The sequence below is a fragment of the Callospermophilus lateralis genome, chromosome 5 (assembly GCF_048772815.1).
Source record: "Callospermophilus lateralis isolate mCalLat2 chromosome 5, mCalLat2.hap1, whole genome shotgun sequence".
NCBI classification, from domain to species: domain Eukaryota; kingdom Metazoa; phylum Chordata; class Mammalia; order Rodentia; family Sciuridae; genus Callospermophilus; species Callospermophilus lateralis.
Window position 1 is genome coordinate 102,406,224 of NC_135309.1, and position 26,700 is coordinate 102,432,923.

Sequence of the window (26,700 nt, forward strand, 5' to 3'; positions counted from 1 at the left end):
TGTTTATTTTTTCTTTTCCTTTTAGATCAGTATCAAGGTCATAGTACAGGACACATTAATGGACATTGAGAAACTTGTTAGTGTGGCTTTCTCTACATTTGTAGCCAAACCAGTTGGAAAAGAAAAGGTAAATTTCCTATGTAAAGAGGCATCTCTTCATGTAAAATCAGGGACATAGTAATGAAAGCATTAGAATTATTATGGGGGAAAGGACATTTCTTCTTATCAGGAGATACATTTCCCAGGATTTTTAATTCCCCAATGTTTACCATAAAGTTACGATTCTATGGTAACATCATAGGATTTAAGTAATAAGATCTTTCCAGGCCTAGGACCTTAGAGAAAAGGAGATGTAGCCAGTTGGAGAAATCCAGTTTGAGAAAGAAGTAAAATAAAATGACCTGAAAGTCATCTCATTTTTAAAAGGTTTCCTACTAGATTAGTTCTTTTCTTTTGAAAACTTGAAAATTGAGTTAAAAGAGTTGTTTGTTTCTTTTTTTAAAAAAAAGCAGGAGTAATGTATCAAGTAGTTGGATATTATGGTTTAATCATTTTTACTTGAAGGAAAAACGTCAAAGTTCCTCAGTTATTGAACTTTGAAATCAAGCTTTGGGGCACCCTTAAACTTTGTCCTGATGCACATGTTCATCCAGGGGCTGCTTCAGAATTCCCCACTATCATTTCTTGACATTCCTGCTCAGGGTAAGAACCCCATGTAGTCTAAACATCGTTAAAAAGTAATAATTCAAATTACGATTTAAATGTTTCACTCCAAGGATTGCTCCAGGGGTAGGCACAGTGACTTCTCCTAGCTCCACTTGGAAGGGACAAGGGGTCTCCTTCTGGCAAAGTATGCACGTTCTTCCTCAGACTGCCTCCAGCTTGGAGCTGGGACAAGGCAATGTTTCCACAGCATCCCACAGAAAAGGCAGAAGCTGTGCATGCCAGCTGGGCCACCATGATGCTTGGGTGGCATATGTTGCCACAGGATTTTGTCCCCTGGGGCACATCTTCCACTCTAGGCCTGATTTGAACATGCTGCAAGGAAAATTCATAGTGCCCAAGGTGCTGCTTTTCAAACTGAAGTTCACATCAGCTAGTTATATTATTTCAAATGCAGCTTTCTGGGAGTAGAATCACCAGTGTAGGAACTCGGAATCTGTACTTTGATGGGGATTCCAGGCATCCCATGTTCATGAAAATTTGAGACAGTGGGACATATCTTTCAACCTTTCTGTTTTTCATGAAATCTCTAAACTCTTGGGAATTAGGAAATTATGGGGGCAGGTGGCAAGTTTGCATATCTGACAGCAAGTGACAGGAAGGAGTATACATGACCAGCCTTCCCTCATGTGGCAGAGGAGAACCACGCTGTTTACTCCCTCTAGCCTCAGACTCCTCACTGAATTCAGGAATGTGTGGCTAAGCATATAATTGTCACACCTCAGTCCACTCTCTGCTGAGACAGAAGAACTGGTTTCTGAGGGCCTTTCTGAGTAGTCAGCTCTTTGAGCTGCTGCCATAACTGGCTGGTTCAGAGAACATCAATTGTAAAGTACTTTCCCCAGATTAACAGATTTTTTACTTGGTAACATTCTCGTTCAGTAGCACATCGTGAAGAGAGCCATGGTTTGAACTGACAAGACTACCTGGATACCTGTCCAAAGAGGGTTTATTCCAGGATGAAGTTGGCAATGATTAACTAGACTTAGATTAGCAAAACATAGATCATGGAGAGGACACACAGGACTCCGGGAGGTGTGCTCATCCAAGGCTCACTAAAGCTAACAGAGATGGTACAGCCAGGGAAAAAAGGCACAGGCCAACATCAGAGAGGTTCCACTTTCTGCAGTGGATAGTTCCCAGAGTCCTTCCCCAGAATCACACATGATGTATTTTGAGGATTAGGAATCACTAAGATATATGTATATTGTCCTGTTTATAATAATAAGTCAAACCAATGCAAGCTGTCAATCGACTCATTCCTGACCAGATGAGACAAGGCAGCCCAGGGGAGCTTTGGACTTTAGGCAACATATTATGAATCACTAGCTTGGCTTAATCTTATCCAGGCCAAGAGTCAGAACCTGAAATAAGCCTGGAGCTAGCCTGTCCCTTCACACACAGTCAGAGATGGGCATCTGCAGAGCAGTGTGTGCCCTTGGTATTCTTTCATCATATATCCAGGTTTCTGGAGGTCAGCTAAAGCTTTATTCTGACATATTGATTGTTTCAGTTTGCTTATTAATGTTTTTACCATGTGATGAAGTTTCCAAATTGGAAATACCTCCTGGGTCAACAAGATAGCTTTCTCTAGAACATAATTATTCCCCTCCTCCTCTCTTTGGTGTCTTAATTTTTCAAAAAATAGAAAACATTTCTTGTTAAGAATTACCAGAATAATTCAGGGGGAATCACAACCCCTACCCCCATTCATTTATCTGAAGAATGCCATATTTCATAGTTCTGTGGAAACATTTTTAAATAATGTAAATAAGAGTAATTTTAAAGGTACATTTTGATGTAGAAATAATTAATATACCATACTATAGTAAACATAATACACATATTCCAATTTTTTAAATTTGAAAATTTTTTGAGAAAAAAGTTAGAATATGTTTAGTGAAAATGTTTATAACTTCTCTCTTTACTTGAGTTACAAAACCATGTAACATATCATTTGTTTTTACAAAATTCATGTTGTATTTTTATAACTTAATAAGGCAATAAAAGTGAATTATTTTCTTTTTTCAGATTCACTTAAAACCAGTCATACTTCTAACTGAACAAGATCAAGTGGAGCATAATCTGGCTTCTGAGAGAAGGAAAGTTCGGTTACAACATGAAGATACTTTTAACAACTTAATGAAGGAAAGTAGCAGCTTTGAAGGTCAGCAGATCCACTCTTAAGAACTTCTCATGACTAGTGCGAGTGACGGCGTCCTTTTTTAGGACACACTTATTTCCACTTTACAGTTCAGTCCTGATGTTGCTGGATATCTTTTGCAACAAACTGAGTGGCTGGAAAAGTAATATATAATATATAATTGGAATATAATTGATGACACCTAAGTCACCTTTTTAAAAATTTGTTTTAATTAGTTACACATGACAGTACAATGATCTTGACATATCATACATTTGAATCAGATGGGATATAATTTCTCATTTTTCTGAGTGTACAGGTTGCAGAATCACATTGGTCATGCAGTCATGTATATATACATACAGCAATAATAGTGTCTATTTTATTCTGCTGTCCTTCCTTTCACCCCTTCCCCTCCCCTCCCCTCCCATCACTTCTCTCTACCCAATCTAATGTGACACACTTCTTTTTTTTCCCCTCACATCATCATATATGTATTCTCTATAATGATGACGGTCTCCTTCCATCTTCCATGCAATTCCCCTTCTTCCTTCCCTTCCCTCCCACCTCTCTTCCCTATTTAATGGTAATCTTCTTCTCATGCTCTTCCTCCCTACTCCATTTTTAGTCACCCCTCTTATATCAGAGAAGACATTCGGCATTTGTTTTTTAGGGATTGGCTAACTTCACTTAGCATAATCTGCTCTAATGCCACCCATTTCCCTACAAATGCCAGGATGGTGTTATTTTTTAGTGCTGAGTAATATTCCATTGTGTATAAATGCCACATTTTTTAATCTATTCATCCATTGAAGGGCATCTAGGTTGGTTCCACAGTCTAGCTATTGTGAATTGTGCTGCTATAAACATTGATGTGGCTGTGTCCCTGTAGTATGCTGTTTTGAGGTCTTTTGGGCATAGTCCGAGAAGAGGAATAGCTGGGTCAAATGGTGGTTCTATTCCCAGCTTTCCAAGGAATCTCCATACTGCTTTCCAAATTGGCTGCACCAATTTGCAGTCCCACCAGCAATGTATGAGTGTACCTATTTCCCTGCATCCTCACCAGCACTTGTTGTTGTTTGACTTCATAATGGCTGCCACTCTTACTGGAGTGAGATGGTGTCTTAGGGTGGTTTTGATTTGCATTTCTCTGACTGCTAGCGGCAGTGAGCAGTTTTTTGTGTATTTGTTGATTGATTGTATGTCCTCTTCTGAGAAGTGTCTGTTCAGGTCTTTGACCCATTTGTTGATTGGCTAGGTCATGTTTAAGTCAGAGGATCTCCAAGGAAGGAGCTGGCGAATAAGGGAGTAGGCAGCTGGAGTTATAGCACTCAGTGTGACAGATGGAGGATGACCTTGCCATACTCCAACATGGTGCTCCACAGCTCACACACCCTTGGCTTCATAAGAGCTGCACGTACTGCCAACAGAGAGGAAGCTGCAACTCTGAGCTGGGAAGAAATGTGCTAAAGATCCCAAATGATGTAAAACATAGCACTTTCCAAATAACACTGGCTTTTATGAAACAAGCTTTCTTCGTTCTCTGGCAGTGATTTTCCAGGTTCTTTGAAACCTTGTTGGAACCCCTTCCCTCCCCCTGCCATTCCTTTTTGTCTGAAGCCATCTTCCAAAGTCCCAGGGGGATGAACCAGTGAGGGAGGAGAGGGGAGGATGGAAGGTGAGGTAGGAGGAAAAGGAATACGTAGAGACCAGAGGCTTGAGAAAGGCAGAAGCTGGAGTGGCAGAAGTGTGTGGGTCTCATTCTGCCCACATGACGTCATCATGGTCCTGGGACAACCCCATAGAAGGCCTCTGGGGTGGAAGAGGTTTTCAAAGGTTTCTGCTTTGAGAAACTAGAGGTAGAAGAGCTCTAGAGACCCTTAAGGGCAAGGAGCATCATTTTCCATGATAGGAAAAACTTGGTCAGGATTCTAGACTGATCAGGATGATTGATAAATCACTACTGACAGAGAGGGTGTTTTAAGAGAAAGAGATAATTTGCGTCACCCTGTACGTCTAACAACTGAAAACGTTTTATTTATTTGGTGACCTTTTAAAGGGCAATACCCATTCCCAAATTATTTTTAAGGAAATGAAGAATACATTGTTAAATCACCATGCTGAGAAGAGTGAGTCTCATTTTGTAAGGATGATATATAGCAAAATATATTTTAAACGTATTTTGCACGAGGAATGAAATAGTTGTACATGAGAACAGTTCTAAGGCAGACTAGACAACCATTTAAAAAAAAAAAAAAAGCTAAAAAAAATCAATCAATCCCAAACTCACCCTGCTGGCTCCTTGCAACTAAAATCCCAGGAAAGAAATGAAATGTCAGACAAAAATACTTACTGGTGTCCTAACCCTTATTATATTTAACAAGTAGCTCTCTAAGGGTATATCAGGGAAACACAAGCATTTAACATGATTATTAAGTATGTTCAGTTGCTCCGGTTTCATTGGCCTTCTTTTCTGCACAATTATGTCTTTTTAAAAGGCCTTTTGTCCTCACTGAGATTACAATGACACCAACCTGACTTTGTAAGAAGAAAATAGAAATAAGCTACCAATGACTTTTAAGCCACAAAAAGACTTCTTTGGCAATGTCAGAAAAGAGCTCTTTTGAAGTCTGCATATTCGTCCAGAGGTCCTTGCCAAAATTTGCTTTTAACTTATCCCTCATCCAGAATATGTATCTCAAGAATGATTCTCCACCCTGTACCCCTGGAACTGTCTTGAGAAAGCTCTGCCACTAGGAAGAAGGGGAACCTGTGCCAGTTGAGGGGCTGGTCAGTTTGGTGCTTGCAGGAGGAGGTATAGATGTGATTATAGATAAGCTTCTGTACAGTCATACAGAAGAATGAGCTCCTTCCTCCTAAGCAGAGAGAGAGAGAGAGGAATGCTGCCTGCTTCATTCTCTCCAATACATGTGTATTCAATGCCCACTTTGTGCCAGGAACATGCTTGCTGCAAAGGCAAAAAAAGATGAACAGTGCAGAGACTTTGCTCTTGCAAAACTCAAAGTTTACTGCCCGAGTCAGACATCTGAGTAGTTCAAAAATAATGTAGAGATTGAAAAGAGCCTTGTAGGTTCCAAATACTGTGGAAGCCCAGAGTAGGAACGCTCAGGGAGTTCAGGAAAGACCCCTTGACCATGAGAAAGCCAAGAAGGTGAAGCAAGTGACAGTGTGAGCAGTGATCTGGTGGCACAAACCCACAGGCTGTGTTAGGGAGCCACCATCACAAGAGCATTCTACAGGGAAACTCAAGACAGAAGAGGCAGAAAATGAAGACACGACTGTGCCATAGAGACGCTCTCAGGCATGTTCAGAAACTTGATCTTTCTTTAGTCCTTCATGGGAGCCACAGAGGAAGGATTTTGAGCAGGTTGTGGCATGATTAGATTGGAACTCAATATGACCTCTCTGGGTAGAGGGAGGAGACCAGGTGTTGTACTCAGCTTTTTTACTATCACTAAAATATCCGACAAGAACAATTTTAGGGAAAGAAAAGTTTATTTGGGGCTCAGGGTTTCAGAGGTCTCAGCCTGTGGACAGCTGGCTCCATTCCTTGGTGCTGGAGGTGAGGCAGAACATCACGGCAGAAGAGCATGGGAGAGGGAAGCAGCTCAAGACATCACACCAGGAAGGAGAGAGAAAGGCGGGGGGAGAGGGAGGAGAGAGAGAGAGAGACTCCACTCACTAAGTATAAAATATATATCCCAAAAGCACACCCCCGGTGGCCCACCTCCTCCAGCACAACCTACCTGCCTACATTCACCACTCAGTTAATTCCTACTGGGATTAATTCAATAAGTGGGTTGAGGTTCTCATGACCCCATCATTTCACCTCTAAACTTTCTTGCATTGTCTCTCACATGAGCTTTTGGGGAACACCACATATCTAAACCATAATACCCAGCAAGAGATAAGGTGTTCCTGAGCCAGGCAATGGTTGTGATAGAAGAGGAAAGGAGTTAAAACATATATACTCATGCCAAATTAAACTCTTAATACTAGGCCTTTTTAAATTTTTTAAATATTTTATTTTTTTAACTATATAGTTTTAGTTGTAGATGAACACAATACTTTTATTTTATTTATTTATGTGATGCTGAGGATCGAATCCAGGGCCTCACATGTGTTATGCATAGTAGTGTGTCATGATTCAATAGCACAATTTTACATTTACGATATTACTTTAGTGATAGTAAGAAAGCTGAGCACCAGCCCCGGCCCCTAAGTCTTATTATTATTATTGTTTTTTAATTTCACTTAGAGGTGGTGGATAAAGAAAGAAGAGCCATCAGTGTCCCCACCCCTGACAACCCAAGTCCTTTGCAGCAGGTGTGGATGGTAAGGGATATGGTGGCCATTACAGCTCTTAGTGCAGCTTGGCTATATCAGAGCCTCAGCTTTTAAGGGAAACTGGGAGATTGAACTGGATCTCAATGTCATCCAGACCAGCAGGAGTGTCCCACAGCAGCACTGGCATTTCACAGGAACTCGGTTCTTTCTAGGTGTTCTCCTGCACTCAAGCCATCGGGGGTGGAGCCTGATCCCCTCTGACCTCTGGCTGCACGTCCCTAAGCTATCCACAACAGAGACAGTGGCTTCTTCCACTGGCTCAGCCAATTCTAAGGCGGAATGTCTAGAAGTTGGGTACTCAGAGCCTCATCCGCTTCCTCTGGCAGTCAGTGCTAGTTACTGGCTAGCACGTAGTTGTTCTTTTTCTCTTCTTATCCCAGTACTTGCTGTCTACCATCAGGACCTCTCACTTTGTTCTTCTTAGTTCACTAGGGTGAAGTAAAAAGTAAACAAATAAGAATTGTAAAATGGAAATAATAAACGTACGTATGCGATAGATTTGTGTCAAAATGAAATAATATAGATAGATTGCTCCAAACAACACTGAATATGCAGAAAGGGCCGGTATTAATACTGCTATTCGAGAGGTCTCCACTCATAGGAGGACAGTTAAAGACTGTACTTTGAGGAACTTTTCTGAGAAGGATGAAAGAAACAGCTTGGAGCTAGAGGGGGCTCTCAAGTTCAAAGGGAATTGTTTTTCAGAATAGAAAAACTTGGTCATGGTTCCAGGCTGATCAAGATCATGATAAAAATGATTATTGAGAGAGAGGTTGGTTACAAGGGAAAGGTGATTCTCTTGTATTTCAAACATCTGAAAATTATTTGGGAGGAATTTATGGTACTCTGTGAGGCTCTGACCTCTCTGTAAGGGTTAGTCTATTAGGAAGGGTTGCCAGGTCTAGTGACTTCAGCCCTCTTACCGGGTGAACCCAGGTGACTGAGTTGGCTCCTTCTGTCATTACACAAGTTATATCAATAAACAAAATTGCAGCAATTTGTCAACACTACTTTAAGCACTGGAGACATTCTAAATTAATTTATAACAGGAACATGCTATAGGCATTCAATGTAGGGATAAAATGATTGAAATTGACTTTGGTTTCAGTTTGTTAGGAGGTTGGTTGCAACAGATCTATATGTCTGGTTTAATTTAGAATTATAGATTTTTTAAAATGCTGCTTTTATCATTGGTTTCACTTAATCTAGCCTAAAATAGATTACATTTTTTTGGACTGTTAACATAACTCTATTGATTTGTTCTTTTTGGAAATTTTACTAACTTCTATACCACCTGTGACGTGGAACTCAATGGCAGTTTCTCCAGAAGAATGTAAGCACTGGACCCTGACACTTAAAAATGCAGTAGAGAGAGATCTGTCCACTTGCTGCCCCTGATGGCTGTTTTGGATTAAACAATATATTCTAAAATAAGGTAGCCAGATCATCTCTGTAATTGAACTATATTTTTAGAAAACCAGGGTTCTATACTAGTTATACAATCAGATATAATAGTGTGGATTTCAAGGTGTTGTATAATGGAAATGCATCCTGTTCTAACAGCAAGAAAGTTGAATCCACATCCTGTGCTTTCATAAGGAAGAAGGTAAAGATGTGTGATATTAGGTTTTGTAAAAGGAGGACTTTGGGGGGAAAAGCTTTTGTACCACTGGGTACAAAAGTTTAGAGGAATGGCATTCTGGGGGGAAACAATATTTGAAGCATTTTAATTGCATATTTTCAGTAAGGAATCAGACCTTAAGAGCATTACTCTGGAGTTGAGCCTTTCTGGGTATGCAGAATGAAAACAAGAGCTAGAATGACCTCAGATCAGGTCACAGTTCTGACCTAAAAATGTGGAGTGAATGTAAAATTATCCATTGAATTATGACACACTGCTATGAAAACACCCAAAGTGTGAGTATCAAACTTAACCCCTTGAAGCCTGTAGACATACTAAGAAGGTTTAATAAGAAAGGACATTAGACCTCACAAGGAATCAGAGAAATGCAAACTGTAGCCAACATTTCATATCCACTAAATTGGAGAGAATGGGTGTCTGATAATACTGTTTAAGCAAAATAGGAAGCAAAGGAAACTCTCATAAATAGCAGTCAGAAGTGTGATACAGTACAACCATTGCATGCCCTAAAAATGTTGAGAGTAAGCATCATGAACATAAAGTGAATCAACAAAGTAAAGTTCATTTATTCATTCATTCAATAAATATTGAGTACTCATGTTCTAGAATTATATGAGAGTAAAAATTTCATAGTCCCTGCCCCCTAGGAGCTTAGGATCTAGTGGGTCAGATATCAGAAGATTGCACAAATGAACATAAAGCTATAGCAGAGAGAGAGAGAGAGAGAGAGAGAGGGAGAGAGAGAGAAGGGAGTTCTTAATGGCAGAACTTAGTTGTGGTGATCAGGGAAGGCTTTACTGAGAAGTGATCTCTGAGATGAGCCAAGACAAAATAGGAGTGAAGTGGTGGCGGGTGGTGATGGTAACCAGGAAACTGTTTCAGAGTAGAATAGTGCAAATGCTCTGATTTGTTATTGTTGTTTATTTGTTTATTTTGTTTTTTTGGGGGCAACTGAAGAAAACAAAAGGCTGATGTGGTTGAAGGGTTGGAAAGTGGGAGTGAGCAAGCAAGGGAGAACATGATGGTGACAGTTGGTGGTCATCATACCAGCGATGGCTGGAGACAGAGGCATGGCTGGAGTAGAGTAAAGGGCTTGGAGGCTATGGGAAGGATTTGGCACTTCATGCTAGAACAACAGTAGCCACTAACAAGTTTTAAGCAGGAAACTGAAATGATCAATAAAACAAAAGGGGAAAAATAAAAGTAAAAGACCATCAATTACAAATCTAAAAATTCCATTAGGAAGTAGAGTTACAGGTCTCTGTACACCCTTCTTGGTCACCTGGGAGGAACTGCTCCTAGAGCAGCCCATTCCCTGTTACCAACATCAGCTACATCTGTGCTCTCCCACTGCCAGATCAGCTTGCTCTGACAGTCCAACCAAAGTGGTTCTCTGGGTTTTGTAAATCTCCCTCCCACCTTCCTAATAATGGTGCGTGAGATTTCAGCCTAGCTGGTGATTCACTGGGTGATGCAGGAAGCACATTTGAATACGTTTTACTGCTTTGCATCTGGAGTAAATGATTTCTCCATTGTTGAGAGTAAAAACCAATTTGTCTGTAAATGAAGCTGATACGATTCAAAAGAAGCAGACGGACATGGAGAAGTACAGCAGATTGTGTCTTTTCTGCTGTGACCGCGTTCATCACAAGACAGTTTACACAGAAGGCCACATCCCTACTCTGAAGTTTATAGTGCTCCAGATTCTCTGTGTCTGTGGCCCTTCGTAGCTTAAATTCCTTTATTTTTAATGACTTTATTGAGGTATAATTGACAAACTTAAATGACCTTTATTTAAAGCATGTAACTTGAGAAGTTCTGACATGAGTGTGCACCTGTAAATCTATCACCACAATCAAGATAATGACATATCCATCACCCCTCAAATTTATGCCCTTCCCACCTTTCTCCCACCTCCAAACAACTGGGATTTAAATGAAAACATTAAATGAAATTTAATCAAGCATTCCTTTAATCAAGGTGCAGGTGGATTGGTTAGATAGGTTGGGAGAGGCCCTTTCTGAGCTGGTGTCCTAACCCTATGCACTTGCTTCTTCAGTTTTAAGGTTTTAAGAACAATTTAATTTTTCTGAGAGTCCTAGAGCTGAGTTAGCTATCGGGAAAGTAAAGCTGTAGCCCAGGTCCCCTGGCTGACTCCACCATTGCTGCTGTTTCAACCCTTTCAGATCCTGCTTGTGATGAAGAGGAAGGGACCGTGGCCACCAGGGGCACTGCTGTTCAGAGCATTGAACTTGTGCTGCCACCCCACGCAAACCATCACGGGAACACATTTGGTGGCCAGATTATGGCTTGGATGGAGACAGTGGCAACTATTTCTGCAAGGTTCTTGGTTTTGACCTTTGGTGTGTGACTGGGGGGCCAGTGGGGAGACAATTGGAAAGCGTCTGAGCTCTAGTTATTGGCCTAGTGAAGGAGTCAGGGAGAGAATGGAGCAAAATGCTGCCTTTTATCAGAATGAGGAAATAATCCATCACTTACTAGCTTCCCTTAGGATGAATCCATCCTTTCATGTGAATGTGAATATTTTTTAAGTTCTTGGCTCAAATGTAAAACTGAATTCATAGTTTGAATACTTTATTCTGAATTTTAAATGTTGATCGGGATACAATGCAACTTACTGTGATAAGTTTAAAATGAGTCAAGTAACAAACTTTTTAAAGGCAATTTACAATTAAGTCTGACCTTTAAAAGTGCTGGTTAAAATCATTATGGCCAAAGAATTAACTGAAAGAATAAGAAGAGAAAGAGGGGGGTACTTGGAAGAATACTATTAAACTTTCCTCAATTTCTGAAAAGGTTATTTTATTCTTACTGGAACCATGTAGGTTATTGAGCAGTTTAAGGAACACTCTATACTCTGGAAATGCCTATGAACAGGATCTGCCCTTCTGACAATTTTTGTAATTACTGAAAATTAAGGTTTTATTTCCTCCAAATTAAAAGAATTTTATTATTAATCTGTCTATAGTTATGACTAAAATTAGAAGCCTATAGTTATCCTTTCTACAAATTATGCACAAAATAAGAGAGCTTGTTTTTAAATGAGATTGTCATTCTTAAAGACAAAAAGGATTTGAACTTGAACATGTTCTACTGTAAAAGCTTACCATATAATTAACAATGGCGGAAGCTATTCACTTAGTGTTAGCATAATTCTTTGGAGTAACTGAATGAGTACAGTCGGAATAGAAAATGTAGAAAATTATTCAGGTAACTTTTGAAATTAAATACTTTATAGCTATTTCCAAATTCCATGCACACAAAAAAATTGTAAAATGTGTATCTTGTAGCCTTTCAGGCTTTGTGCAACCATCCAGGTAATTAAGGAAAACAAATTTGCCTTTTGATCTGTAGATAATTTCAGTTATGCCAAGCTAAGGAATGGCACTAGCAGGCAGCTGTCTTCTCTTGTCTCCAATTTGACAGTAACACCTTCCTGGGTCTGTAGTCACTGCTGTCAGGATGAATATAACCTTCAAATTAGGACAAAAGGCATCAGTTTGCTTTTCAGTGGTACTTCCATAGAGAGTAAGATAGGAGTAAATCACCAACATCTTGGTAAAGCCCCCACTACTTGGAGACATGTTGAAGTTGGAGTTTACCAAATATTTGTACGTTATGTACAAAACCACTTGCAATACACACATCTAGTTAGAGTTCTTTATTTAGAAAACAGGCTGGGTACTTATCTATTGCATTCATTCAGTAAATCAACAGTTCACGAAAATATTTTGGACAGTAATTGTTGTCTTCTCTCTCCTTCCCTTTGTTTCTTCAGCCGCCTGTGTAAGGGGCATCCCTTTCTGAAGTCTGTGGACATGTTTAAGTTCCGGGGACCATCTACAGTCGGAGACCGTCTTGTCTTCAACTCCATTGTCAACAATACATTTCAGACCTGGTAAAGAGTGCTCTGAGGCTCAAATTTGCACATATATAATTGTTTCTATTTCAATCTGGAGGTGAATGGAGGGACTACTTTAACCAAATTCCTTCTGATTTTTAAAAATTTCAATCTTCAAAATTCATGGACGCACATTTTAATCCTGTGTTCTGCTTGGGACCTCCTTACACAGTAAACTGTGGTGGATTGGGTGTTTTGTCTCATAAGGGTGGGCACATGTGGCAGATGGCCCAGGATGGCTCTGGTTTGTGCCAGTTATCCTGGTAAAATTATTAATTCTTCCTTTCAGCCGTGTAAGTGCCTTAGTGACCTTATGGGCAGATAGCTCATAATGAACCTATTTACCACCATGAATCCAAACTACTTCCCAGTTATTTTTGTTATTGTTGATACATAATGCAAACATTTTATTTAGTATTTTTATCTTTTTAAATGTAAAAAAGAATATTTCAGAAATTAAATATTTCTGATATCAAATACTCTTTATAGCTTTAACCTCCCCCCACCCCATTATGAACTGTGTTCATAAAGTGTATTTACACGTAAAACCCAGAGTGGCCTTTCTCCCTCTTGAAAGTGGGAAAGTGGAAATGCTCTCAGGGGCTTCTGCAAACCAGCCCAATGAACTAAAAATGGGTTTTAATAGTTGTACAGATTTGCTGACAACAAACATAACTAGGGCCTTGTCTCCTGTTCCTGGGAGGAGGAGGTGGTGGCGGGCAGGGAAGGCTGCTGAGCCCTGGTTGTCTTGCCCATCCCCTGCCTCGCCATTGCAGCGTGGAGGTTGGAGTGCGCGTGGAGGCCTTCAACTGTCAGGAATGGTCCGAAGGCCGAGGCCGCCACATCAACAGTGCTTTTCTCATTTATAATGCTGTTGATGATAAGGAAGAACTCATCATCTTCCCCAGAATTGAACCCATTTCAAAGGTCAGTTATTACCACGTGAGCTTTGACAATCAGAACTGTGGGTCCAGAGTCCTACTCAGAATTTCCTCCCACCAGCAGCAACCTTGATGGCTTGGATTTTTTCCCTTTGGTTTTCTTTCTTCTATTCTTAACAAAGTAAAATGGGCTTTTTTGTCCCCACCCCAAATCACTGCTGATTTGTTGAAATGATGGAGGTGCTGGAGCTTGTACCCAGGTGCACGCTGGAGTAGTACGTGACCTTCTGCACCTCCCTCTTCTGAATCTGCTCTTATTTCTTCCATCCAGTGTCAGGAGCTTCCCTGGATGCAGACCTTCAAGTCCTAATGCCCAGGGGCACTGACCAGTTATTGCCTTCTGTCTGGTACATAGTGCCAGTCTCACTTGGGTGTTACTCAGATAGCTAAGTGTGGCTCCAGGTGTAGGCATCACCCATGGGGGTTGAGTTACACTCACCTGTTCCTTTGTAATCCTACCCCTTGCCTCATTTGAATGGCTTCTCCCTGATAAAATGGTGCAGCAAGTGCTCCTCACTCTTTCTTGCCTACCTTGCCCCCATTGTGGGAGCTGGGTTAGAGGAGCAGTCACAGAACCCAAAGAAAAAGGTATTTCTCTGTCTTTGTGTGATGATTTCATGCCAGCCCAGATCACCTGGAGTGACCCTGACTGGTTTAGTCATATGTTTCGACAATCCAGTCCACGGGAAGTGTGTTTGGTCCTCACCCAGGAACTGCCTTATCACCAACACTTGCCTTTCCTAAAAACCATATAGTGAGATTTATGTATAATTCTGGTAACAGAAATCAAAATAATCTCCACTTTTAAAAAAGAATGCAAAAACAACTGTAGAAGTTGTACTTGTAGGGGTGCAACTGCCCTCTGTGGATTCAACACAGACACTAGGTTTTGTGAGGGTAGGTCACAGAGACGCTGCCTCCTACTTTGCCATTCCAATGCACTTAGGAGAAAGATATTTGAAAATTCTAGCAGTAAAATATTAGAAAGTGATTTTACTGTCTTTTTTTTTTTAATTAAAGGATGATTTTAGACGCTATCGGGGAGCTATTGCACGCAAGAGAATACGCCTTGGCAGGTAAAGGACATAATGTGTAAGAATTCCATGGAATCTTCTCTTACTGACAAATTACAATACAAAGTCATATATATTTCCCATATAATGGAAAAAGAAAAGGACTAATGTTTCTGATTGTAAAATCTGACTACTGACTTGTTGAAATGACTCTTCTTGGTTCTGTCAGTAAAAGCAGCTTTTTAAACTGGAAGTTTAGTTCAAGAAAATATCATGGTTACATATATATATATTTGTAGATGGACACAATACCTTTATTTTATTTATTTATTTTATGTGGTGCTGAGGATCAAACACTGTGCCTTACACATGGTAGGTGTGAACACTCTACCGCTAAACCACAATCCCAGCTGCTCATGGTTACTATTGTGTGTTAAATGCAGGGAAGAAAATTGTTATTTAACATTTTAATTTTTTTCCAGGAAATATGTTATTTCTCACAAAGAAGAAGTTCCACTCTGCATACAGTGGGATGAAAGCAAGCAGGTAACATTTTTATGATTTGGAGCTCAACATTATAAAAAAGGAAATCTTCTTGAATGACATGCCCACAAGCTTGCATTTACAAATTCATACAGATATGATTTTTTTTGGTGGCCTAAGGATCAAACCAGTGCCTCACACATGGTAGGCAAGTTCTCTACCACCGAGCTACACCCCTGGCCCAGTTTTGCATTTTATAAAACAACAAAGTAGTAATCATTTGAATGTTTGAATATAAAATGTAAAGGTAAACCCAAGTTTATTTATCAGCAGTATCACTTCAGCTTAACACACACATTCTCTAACAGAACCCCCTTTTTTCTTTATTTTTCCAACTACACAAAATGTTTATCATTATTTGACAAAAAATAACCATAAGCAAAGTCAAAAAGCAAGTGAGAAATTGGGGGAAAATATTGCTACTTATATGAAAAAAATCTTATGTCACATAAGACCTTATCTCTATCTTAGATAGATCTTGTCTATCTTAGATCTTAACTTAGGCCTTATCTATCTAAAACTGAGGAATAATAAAATCCAACAGAAAAATAGGCAAAGGACAAGAGTAGATAATTCACAAAATATATGTGATTGGATTTCAAATGCATGAGATATTCAACTTTATAAGAGAAATCTAAATAAAACTAACCTGAAATATTTAGGGTCTTTTAGTCTGGCAAAAACTCAATAGCTGGATAAGGTGCTCTTTGTGACTCTAGAAGAAACTTCTCGTATGTTGTTGCTGTGAATATTAAAATGGTTTAGGCCCACATGGAGAAAATGTGGCAATTTCTAGTAAAAGTATGAGTAATCCTACAGTGCCCATTTTCTAACCAGAAAATATTTGACTTCATGTCTATACATTGAACATACTGCTTTTAAAATATTTGTATTTTAGGCATCCTTGAGTAATGGCAATGTGGAGGCATTCAGAAAGCTGGCGGCTAAAAGGGGCTGGGAGGTTATCAGCTCTTCAAAAAAGGTAGGAGACACAGAGGCATCTACACCACCACTCCCGTCACAAAGTTAGCATGATGGAAGTGAGTCTGTTGCTCCTCTTGCTGCTTTGAAGAAGGTAAAAAATATTTTGGGGAAACTGTTTCTAAGAGGTAAACATCTTTCCAGTCCTGTCTCTATGTGATGGTTGATTTGGTCCTTGAAATGAACCCAGAGGCGATTTATCACTGAGCCACATCCCCAGCTCTTTTATTTTTTCTCCTCCTCCTCCTCCTCTTCCTTCTTCTTCTTCACTTTTATTTCAAATTTTATTTCTTAATTTTTAGAGACAGGGTCGTGTTAAGTTACATAGCATTTTGGTAAGTTGTTGAAGCTGGCTTTGAACTTGTGATCCTCCTGCCTTAGCCTCCAGAGCCACTGGGATTAGAGGTGTGCACAACCACACCTGGCTGAGTTTAGATTCTTGCATCCTACCTCTCCCTCTCTCCTCCACATCTCCTTCTACCCAAATCCATCCTGGTCTTCATAAGCCAGGACTCCGTGCTACTCCGTGAAGTCACTCCCATCCTTAATGAACTTTCCCTCTGGCAGCTCCTTTTATCATGATTTATTTAAAGTTAATTTGTCAATTAATTCTGCACTGTCTTGTGACATTTATTCCATAGTCACCATAAATTGATATTTAAGCCTTACATAGCAATTTAACTTTTTACATCATTCCTAACTAGATTATAAATTTCTTAAGAAAGAAGACTTGTCTTTATTTCTTTGTATCTCTCCTAGCAGTTTCTATAGTGCTTTTCATGTCACCAAATTTAATAAACATATATCACTTGGATTTTAATTTTAGCTTTTTTCCAAGGACTAAGAGACTCTTAGGAACTGATGTTTATACTAACTAGACTGTAAGGTCTCTGGGGACCATTTTGCTCCCAAATGCATTCCCAGACCTTATAAAGGCCCAGCACCCAGTAGATGCTCAGTAATGTGGGTTCTCTGGCTGTGTTCATGTCCTACTCTATACATTCTTCATCATCAGTGGAGTGGAACCCAAGGAAATAGAACAACCAGATGTCCTGAGTTTCCTGGGACGGTTCTAGTTGATGATACCTGTTGTCCCATCATAATTATAACAGCACCTCAGTGTTCCAATTTGGATGATGGATTGTTATCATTACCTCATCCTGAAATCTAAGTAAATTCAAAGTCTACTTCGTTGATTCTTTTCATCTCTGACCTTCACTGTGTGTTTTATTTTTGGTGGTTTGCTTTTGTTATATTTTTGTCCTCCCTACTGAATCTTTTCAAGGGCTTCCTTACTCCCTTTGCATCCAGTTAGGTTTTCAATTTTCTTGGCTTTGTTCAGGGACGCAGAAACACAGGGTTAATACAACTAAAGTATTTGTTTCTTTTTATCTCTCATAAAAAATGCTTCAATATTTCATTTTCTTTTACTGATATGAAATCTGTTTCTTACATAATTGCTGGCATTGTAATGTGAGTCCCAAGCCAGAGGTCTGACTCTGGGGGTCCCAAATAGTCAATCTGGTCACTTGCCCCAAAACAAAATAGAAAAAGCAGTGGTGAAAAGCAGGAAAGGAACTTTAAATCAATACAGCCATACTGGGAAGGCAAAATGAGATCAAGTGTCTCAGCCCTGTCTTCAGGGTACCAACATAAACTTTAGGTTTAAATAGAGGAAGAATTAGGGTAAGAAAAACTTGGGTCTGGTTGATCACTGTCTTAGTTCTGGTTCTGTGAGATGGCTCTGGAGAAGTCCTTGAGGGGGTGGTCTCCGTTTGCTGCTCAGAATGTGTATCCAGTCATCTATGAACCTGAAAGGGGCAACTTGGTTTCCTTGAAATGATTGCTGCTGCTTGCAGGGAGTGGGACAGGGGGGTCTCATCAGGGGCTGCTATTCTTGGAACGTGTTGAACAAAAACTAGAGACTTCTATACACCGCTCCAGGGTTCTGGAACAGGATGTTATAAAAGCTGGTAGTTGATTGTCCCTAAAGATATTGAAAATACCTTAGTTACTCTTATCTTGGTGTCCTCAGTCTTAAAGGAGGACAAGGCAGATTAGATAAATTTAGGGCTAACAAACCTTATGCCACAGATTTTTAGATGAACACTTCTTAAAGGATGAACATTCTTCTGTGCAGAGCTAAGCAGGAATCTGAAGAAGGATATGAAATGAACACAGGGATGCCAAGCTTGATCCTGCTTTTAGTTACACATTGGGCATCTATAGGCCCAAATGAAGAGTCAGCGCTTCTAACAAAGGCAGCTTCTCATTCTCTGTTCTAGCACCTGAACATTCATGAGCAGCAATGGAAAGCACAAATTCATGTCTGGAATGAAACAAAAGAACATGTTTAGTGAGTTTTGTCATGTATTCAAATCTCACTTTTTTTGGAAGTTGTGGTCAGAAACAAACCCAACTAATAACTTGCCAGAGTTTGTAGGAGTGCCATCGAGGATTAAATCTTAATTTTTATATAAATATGAATCAGAAAATATTGTATGATTAAAGGAGAAATCTTGAGTTATCCCAGTTGAGTTTGAATCTCTTCTTTTAAATATTTTATTTATAACAAAAATCTGATTTGAAAAATCTGGTAAATTTTTTTCTCTCTGAGTTATCCCCTTCTTCTCTCCCACTGTTTATGACTTTGATATTTTTAATTTTAAAGTGCAGTCCTCAGGCTGATGTTGTGACTCAGTGGTAGAGCACTGGCCTAGCACATGTGAGGCTCTGGGTTCAATTATCAAGCACCGCATTAAAAAAATAAATAAAATAAAATAAAAAGTTATAAAAAATACATCTCTTTTTTCTCTGTCATGTTTCAGTTGAAGAATTCTTTTTTAAAAAACTTTATTTAGTTGAATAATTCTTACAGTTCTCTGTTAGAAATCATACTTATTTTAGATTTTTAAGCTGATGCTTATTTTGATAGTAAAAGTATGGTGTTTGAAATGAAATTTAACTTATATTTCATGTTCTGTGTACAGTGATGAAATTAATTATGATAATAATACAAGAAGCAAAAGTTGTATTTTGGGAACACCACAGCTGTACATAAATCTGCTGAAGAATAATTAATAATAATTTGTAATAATAATTTGTAAATAGGTGAGAGACCTTAGTGTTTAAGTTGAAAAGATTAACTCCCAGGCAATTCAAAGTAAAGTAAGACCTACTCAGGATGAAAGGCCAAGAGGGGTTATTTTTTTATCTCTTAGAAGATGGTATCAGAGTAGAGTACTGGAGGGTGGAGAGGGCTTTCTAGGCAGAATGTTTTTGAGCCGAGTCTTTCAGACGTGAATTACCCCAAGAAGGAGACTGGCCTGATAGGAGAGTAGCTTTTCATGAAGGAGTGACTGAGAATGTCTGGGAAAATTACAGTGAAAGTCAGAAGGGTATGAACCACCTGAAAACCTCTTTCCAGGACAGAAACCCAGAAGAGGAAATAGGCCAGAAGGGAGTTCTTCTTGTTGAAGTTGAGGATGGGGTGGGGCCCGTCCTCTACCTGCCCACCCCCGCCCATTAGCCCTGGGGTTATCCACAGTATCTCCAAGGAAAATCCAAAATCCCTATAAGCTTTTATAAAAACCAATTTCGCCTTATTTCCCATAATGCAATCTTAATAACATATTTGTCAACAAACAATACAAAAATTTTAAAAGTTTGGTTATTTCTTCTTGTACTATTTGTGTGACATTCAAACCAAATTCAAACGGAATCTTCTTAGAATGAATAAACAACACCACTAATAAAATCTTAACAAAGCTCACTTCAGCAAATTTTGAGCCTACTTACTTTAAGCTTCATTTCACAGAATCAGTTCTCCAACCACCAGATGATAAAAAACGTTTGAGTTACAAATGGAATTTATCCTCTGTTCTCCTGAGTATAAAGGGGAAGTCATTTTCTTAGAGAACTGTCTTTGGAGATTTTTTTTTTTTTTTTTTTTTCATGAAACAAAAGCTGTCTTTTCTTAGCCAAAATCAGTCAATGCTTCTTGTCCATTCTGCAGCCAGGTCGATGATCTGGGCAGTGGGACGAGGACTCTGTGGTCCTCACCTTCTGGTGGAGGAAATAAAACCTCATGTACTCCCCTGCTACTCTTCCTGGCATTCAATACACCAAGGGAGCTCTGTAAAGGCAGAAATTAGTGGTATCTACCGAGCTTGATGTTGGTTTTGGCTCCATGATAAGAAGCAGCAGCAATATGTCTGTAGCCTGGGGAGCAGCTCCCTGGAAAAGTGCTGCATTAACTTCCTAGGGCTGCCATCACAGGATGCCACACACTGGGTCAGTGTCTCTCAGTTATGAAAGTTGGGAGTCTGAGAGCAACATGTTGGCAGGGTTGGTTGCTTCTGAGGGAAAGAGAAATAATCAGGATCATGCCTTGCACCTAGCTTCTGGCACTGTGCCAATCTTTGCGTTCCTTGGCTTTGATGCATCCTTGGATGAAACTGTCTTCATCCTCAGGTGTTGTTCTCCTTGTGTGTGAGTTTATGTCCAATTTCTCCTTTTTATAAGATGTCAGATTAGGGGCCTACCTTACTGTAATGTGACCTCATCTTAACTAATTATATCGGCAATGACCCTATTTCCATGTAAGGTCTCATTCTGAGATACAAGAGGTTAGGACTCCAACATGAATTTGAGGAGGAGAGAACACAATTCTACTCTTAATAAGTGCTTAGCCCAATATTATACCCCACTTCACTCTGGCTTCACCAAGGAATCTGGCTGCCCTGAGGCCACAATATGACCAAGGAACTCCAGGCCACATACCCTTAGTTCTTCTGGAATTCCAGAGCCCCAACAGTCTGTCCTAGAGCCACCTGGCCACTATGTTTTGAGAAAGTAACTTCCTCCTGGATTTAAATGATCTTCTTTTTATCCCCTTGTGCTGGGGGCACAGGTAGGCATTCTTGGGCTAAGAAGGGTGGGTGTCAGCAACCTGCTAGAGCTCCATCCATGTTTTTCTTTGTGTTTGAGACCTACTCACATCCTAGGCCACATCTGTGCTTGCACACTGGATATGAAGACATACTTGGCATCAAAGAGAGGTACTTTGCAGAAATAAAAATAATCACTATTTGTATCTTAATGCTGCTTTTAATTAATTTCTCATTTTTTATTTGCTTATTGATTATATATGTGTATATGTGTGTGTTTGTTTAAATAAATTATTTAAACATAAATAAACACATACATATATATTTAAATAAACGTTATATATATTTAAATAAAATTTTCTCCTTCATAGCCTGATTTTTCCATTTGCCTGATTCCTGCAGTGAAGTCCTAACCTCATATTTGTTTGTCTTCTCACACTTTGTTGCCATGGGAATGATAACGTGGCAAATTTCAACACTAACTTCAAAGTACCCTGAAAAAGATAGAGAAAATGAGCAGAAAAGAAGTGTGCTCTTAGCAGAACACACATCTTGATTATTGTCAAAAGCACAGTAGAAGGAAAGCTCAGAATAACAAGGGATGCTTTAATGTTTAAGTATATGTCAAATGGCTCCCCATGATGGGCCTCTTCTTATCTAAGGAATAATATACATTAGAAACACAGGAACTAGCCTTGCAGAAGGATGAGTCCTGGTGATACAAAAATCAAAAGAATGCTTTGTGCTGAAGAAATAGGGTGTTTTAGGGGCCCTATGGAGAGACTGAGTTGGTTCTGGAGGTGGCTAGCTTGCATCCAGGGTCCCCTTAGCCCACTTGAAGATATGCTGATATTCTGGGAAAGTGTACTAAGCCATAGCACTGGGGGCCATGAAGCACTGGCCTGCCTAGCAGTCTAGTGATATTTTCTGTTGTCTCTCAGTAGAGGCAGGGAAACATCACAAGGAGATCAAGAGAGAAAGACTTATGTTCTTTATTTTTAAAGAAAAAAATTATTACATAGTAAAAAACTCACCCTTAATTTATAGGATCAACATCCTGGTCAGATTTCTAGATTCCCAAGAATTCATGGTCAAATTGTCATGTTGAGGCTTCATTTTTATCCAGGTGACAAGATGTCTTTTAGCTCATGTAATTGACCTATGATTTTATATATATATATATATATATATATAAATCATATATATATATAAATCATATATTTTTCAAAGCAAAAACATTAATTTTTCTCTTGTAACTTAATTTTTCTTATAATATCTTTTAGATAAAAATATATACTCTGGAAGAGCAAGATGTTTTATCTGTTTGGGTTGAAAAACATGTGAAAAGCCCAGCAAACTTGGCTTATTGTCTCTTGTCGGACTTTACAAAGAGACCTCTGTGGGACCCCCATTACATGTAAGAAGAAATTTAATTATTTTTCTTAATCAACCCTGACATCATGTAAAAGATGCCCTCCACATTGTAGTTCTCTCCAGGGCCTAATGTTTTATTAATTAAGAATAATTATTAAATCTTGTTCAGCACAGAATACTACATCAAGTGATATTGAAAGATGCAAAACAAAAGTGAATGCTCACTTATTGGTCGTCTACATTGAGTTGACATGCTTTACCCACATCTACTGTAGTACTCCCAGTAGCATAAAGGTTGATATTATTCCTGTTTCTGAGACCTACTGATATTGCACAGGCAGCAGAGTGATAGGACCTGAATTGGAATCCAGCTCTGCCAGGCTCCCAAGTCCACAGTGTTCTACTTTAACAGACAGCCTCATTGCTCCTAACAAAGTGATTATCCAATGCCCTCCCCACTCTTGGACTTTAACAGGAAGTCTCTTTTTTATCTGTGAAGCAACACTCTCTGGCAAGAAGCTGTCAGAACAAGCAGGGAGTCCGATGGAAAGGCAGTCCTTCCCACTCCCTATGCACCATGCCATGATGCACAGAGTGCCTGCTACCACCAATCTACTGCTCTTACTCCTCCTAATTCCTAATTCAGTCTCTTCCATGATCTCTCCTTTCCTGAAATATTTTCAGCTCTTTATATTCATGGATTCCACATCTGAGTATTCAACTAACCATAGATTAAAAACATTAGGGAAAGTATGGTGTCTATTCTGAACACATACAGACATTTTTCTTGTCTTCATTCCCTAAACAATATAGGATAACTCCACATAGAGCATTTGCATTGCATAAGTAATCTAAGGATGATTTAAACTACAAAGGAGGGTGTGCATGAGTCATATGCAAATACTATGCCATTTTATATGAAGGACTGGAGCATCCACACTGTTTGGTATCCACAGGGATCTTGGTACCAATCTCCTGCAGATACGGAGAGACAACTGTACAGAGCTGTGCACCTTGTCACCTGTACTCAGTCCAGCTCTCTCGGCTACAGTGTTTCACAGATGCCTTGCTGAAAAGCAAGGGCTGATCCCATGGACCTCTTCTTATATTAAGTGTTACTGTTTATTGCCAAATGTTGACAGTATAGAGGCACATCTTTAAAATTGTGTAAAACTCACTGTGATTAACAGCATGTAATAGACAACTTAATACCACTAAGGTGAAACATCTCTGGAGTCTTATGTTAGATTTGAGTAGTTACCAATAAAATGATCTGAGAAGAAGAAACATTTTTAATTTTCTTGCATCAATATTTGTAAATTCTCTACAAATACAAGGATCTTAGGGAGAACAATATCTAAAGTTTGGCATTAATTCTTTTAAAATATCTCTCCCAGAATTCTCTGTCACTTGACATTCCATTCAAATTGAACTTGAATGAATGGAGGAATGAATGAATTAATTCTAATTCAACTTACTTCTCTTGTACACCTATTTGTGATTTAGGCACTGGGTTCTGTTTTCATTTAATCCTCACAATAATCCCATAGATATTATCTACACCTCACAGATGAAATAACAAAATGACTTGCCTAATGTCACATGGCTACTAAATGGCAATCTGAGACTCAAAAGTCAAAGAAACTTAGTGCTCTTTCCAACATATCATACATGTCATATTTCTTTGCCTAATAGTTCTTCTTAAGCTGTTTGTATAATTCACTTTACTTAACCCTAGAGAAAAATAATTTTGTGCAAAAAGATTAGTGCCTTCCTCTGAAGTATCCAGGGCAGTGAAGTTGGAGTCAAATGGCCAACACTCTTTCCATCACATGCAGAATTGTTCCTTTTGAACAAACAGCTCATTTCAAAGGCAGCTTTTGAGCAATGATGCTGGTTCTGGGGGGGATGGTTAAGTGAGCTGAAGGGCAAATATGGATGCCATCAATGAGACTGTGCACATTAATTGGGGAAGTGAATGCCTTACTCTAGCAGATAGAAAAGTGTGCCCATTTTCCACTGTTCTGTTTACATAGGTTCTGTGAAGTCATAGACAGGGTGAACGAGAATGATCAAATATATTACATCATCTGTTCTGAGGTCAATGGTGACAAACCCAAAGACTTCATAGTACTTGTATCACGAAGAAAGCCTCTCAAAGATGGGTAAGTATCCACAGTTCAAGTGTCCTTACAATACCTTATAGTATAGCATTTCTGGTCTTGGATGATATTCATTTAATTTTTTTTCCTGGATGAATCTTTAGCTGTCATTTAAAACATGAACAATCACATATTAAGTGCCAGCTGTGGGCAAAGCATCATGCAAGTATTCTCAAGCAGTTCTCTTTCCTGTTGCTCTGTAGAGATGTAAACCTGATTTTTAGCAAACCTTTTAAAACATTTCATTTTGAGAAAAAAAAAAAATAAGGCAGTGAATGCAAATAAATTCCAAAAGTTTGTTTAGGATTCACAGAGGCTCAACTGTGCTAGATAGACATCCAGCACCAGCCATCAACTGATCAACTGGGGCACTGGACTGGAGGCCACTATGTGGCCTCTGTTTTCATCAACTCCTCAGAGTGTGTTGTCTCAGGGGCGATGTCCCAAATATTCCCTCACATGGATAACTAGAGTATCATATGTTATATCAGAAGATGAGAAATGCATTCAAGTTCTGTTTTAATAATTATGCAAATTAATCCACAAGGCAGTGTGCCAATGAAGTACCTATAAACACTAATACAGAAACAGATTTATTGTTAGGTGAAAAACCATATTGTGGACCATAATTATAACATACATGTGTATGTAAAATCTATCTACATGTGTACATTTTCTTCTACAGATGTTAATATTATGCATTTTTTATACAGCAAAGACTATAGAACTACCCACAAAAAAATATTAAGAAGAGTGCTTTAGGGTGGGGAAGAAGATTGCAGGTAGAGTGGAAAGAAGAGAATTTCTTATTTTCTAGCCTACAGGGTTCTCTGTTGTTTGAGGTTCTTTAAAACAATGGGTATTATTTTCTTTTTAATATAAAGGGAGTGGAAACTGAAATTACAACCCTTTAGAATATAAGGAAACTTTAATTTGGAGGTTGACTCCAGTTTGGGGAAGTTTTACAAAATATGTATAATTCTTAAGGAGAAAATACCAATGGCCCTTATTCCTGTTCCCTACAATTGAGTGTAGCCAGAGAGAAGGTTTTCTGATGCAAGCCACTTAGACAGAAGCTTTGCTTTTACATGGATAAACAAATTGCTTTTGGGCTGAGGGTACAACTCAGTAGTAGAGTGCTTGCCTAGAATGCACCAGGCCCTGGGTTTGATCCCCTGCACTGCAAAAATAAATAAATAAATTGAATTATAGTTTATTTCCTAATGGCTGTTCTTTGTTTCTCACAAGAACCTGGAATGTGTGTTCTTAACTTTCAGCAACACCTACATGGTTGCAGCCAAGTCAATCATCCTGCCATCAGTCCCACCGTCTCCACAGTACATCAGAAGTGAAGTCATATGTGCTGGATTTCTTATCGAGGCTATTGATAGTACTTCATGCACTGTAAGTCTGATGAAGCATCTGCAAATTTATTAGTTGCTCCAAATGTGGAAGAATCTTTTCATGTCCCCAGATTTCTTAATTAATTGTAGTCGTGTGTCCACACTTCATATCCATTTCAGAAAGTCCCCAGAAGTTTAGGATCACAGCATCCCCTCCACCAACCAAGATTCAGGTCCCTGCTTGAAAAAGCTCCAAGCCAATAAAAAATTAAAATATTGTGTTTTCTTTTTGAAACAGGTGTCTTACCTTAACCAGATGTCAGCTAGCATCCTTCCATATTTTGCTGGAAATCTTGGTGGCTGGTCAAAATCCATTGAAGAAGCAGCAGCCTCTTGTATTAAATTCATAGAGAATGCTACTGATGATGGACCTATCAGTGGACTTTAAATGGTCAACTTTCAGTTACTTGCAGTTTAATTTCCTACTCTTAATTCCAAGTGCCTTCGTCCTGACACTTGCCAAATTTGGGGGCCACAGAATGATTTAATATCAGCCTAAACAAAATGCAGTTAAGAAGAAGTTAAATACCAAACCGAAATGTATATCAAGTTTAATCCTAGTGATTTGGATTAGCATTAAAAGAGCTTTAAAACTG

At 39.1% G+C, this 26,700-nt stretch overlaps 1 protein-coding gene across 1 annotated transcript in view; it reads left to right on the forward strand.

Annotated features, from left to right (window-relative positions):
- The window catches only part of Acot12 (acyl-CoA thioesterase 12), a 47,163-nt gene extending 20,463 nt beyond the window's left edge, over nt 1-26,700 (forward strand). Inside the window, exons 4-15 of the mRNA XM_076856057.1 lie at nt 26-127; nt 2,755-2,890; nt 11,063-11,219; nt 12,676-12,795; nt 13,575-13,725; nt 14,760-14,815; nt 15,235-15,298; nt 16,194-16,277; nt 22,449-22,582; nt 24,576-24,704; nt 25,979-26,105; nt 26,343-26,700. Coding sequence (XP_076712172.1) covers nt 26-127; nt 2,755-2,890; nt 11,063-11,219; nt 12,676-12,795; nt 13,575-13,725; nt 14,760-14,815; nt 15,235-15,298; nt 16,194-16,277; nt 22,449-22,582; nt 24,576-24,704; nt 25,979-26,105; nt 26,343-26,492 — 1,410 coding nt within the window. The 3' untranslated portion in view covers nt 26,493-26,700. The remainder of the gene's footprint in view (nt 1-25; nt 128-2,754; nt 2,891-11,062; nt 11,220-12,675; nt 12,796-13,574; nt 13,726-14,759; nt 14,816-15,234; nt 15,299-16,193; nt 16,278-22,448; nt 22,583-24,575; nt 24,705-25,978; nt 26,106-26,342) is intronic.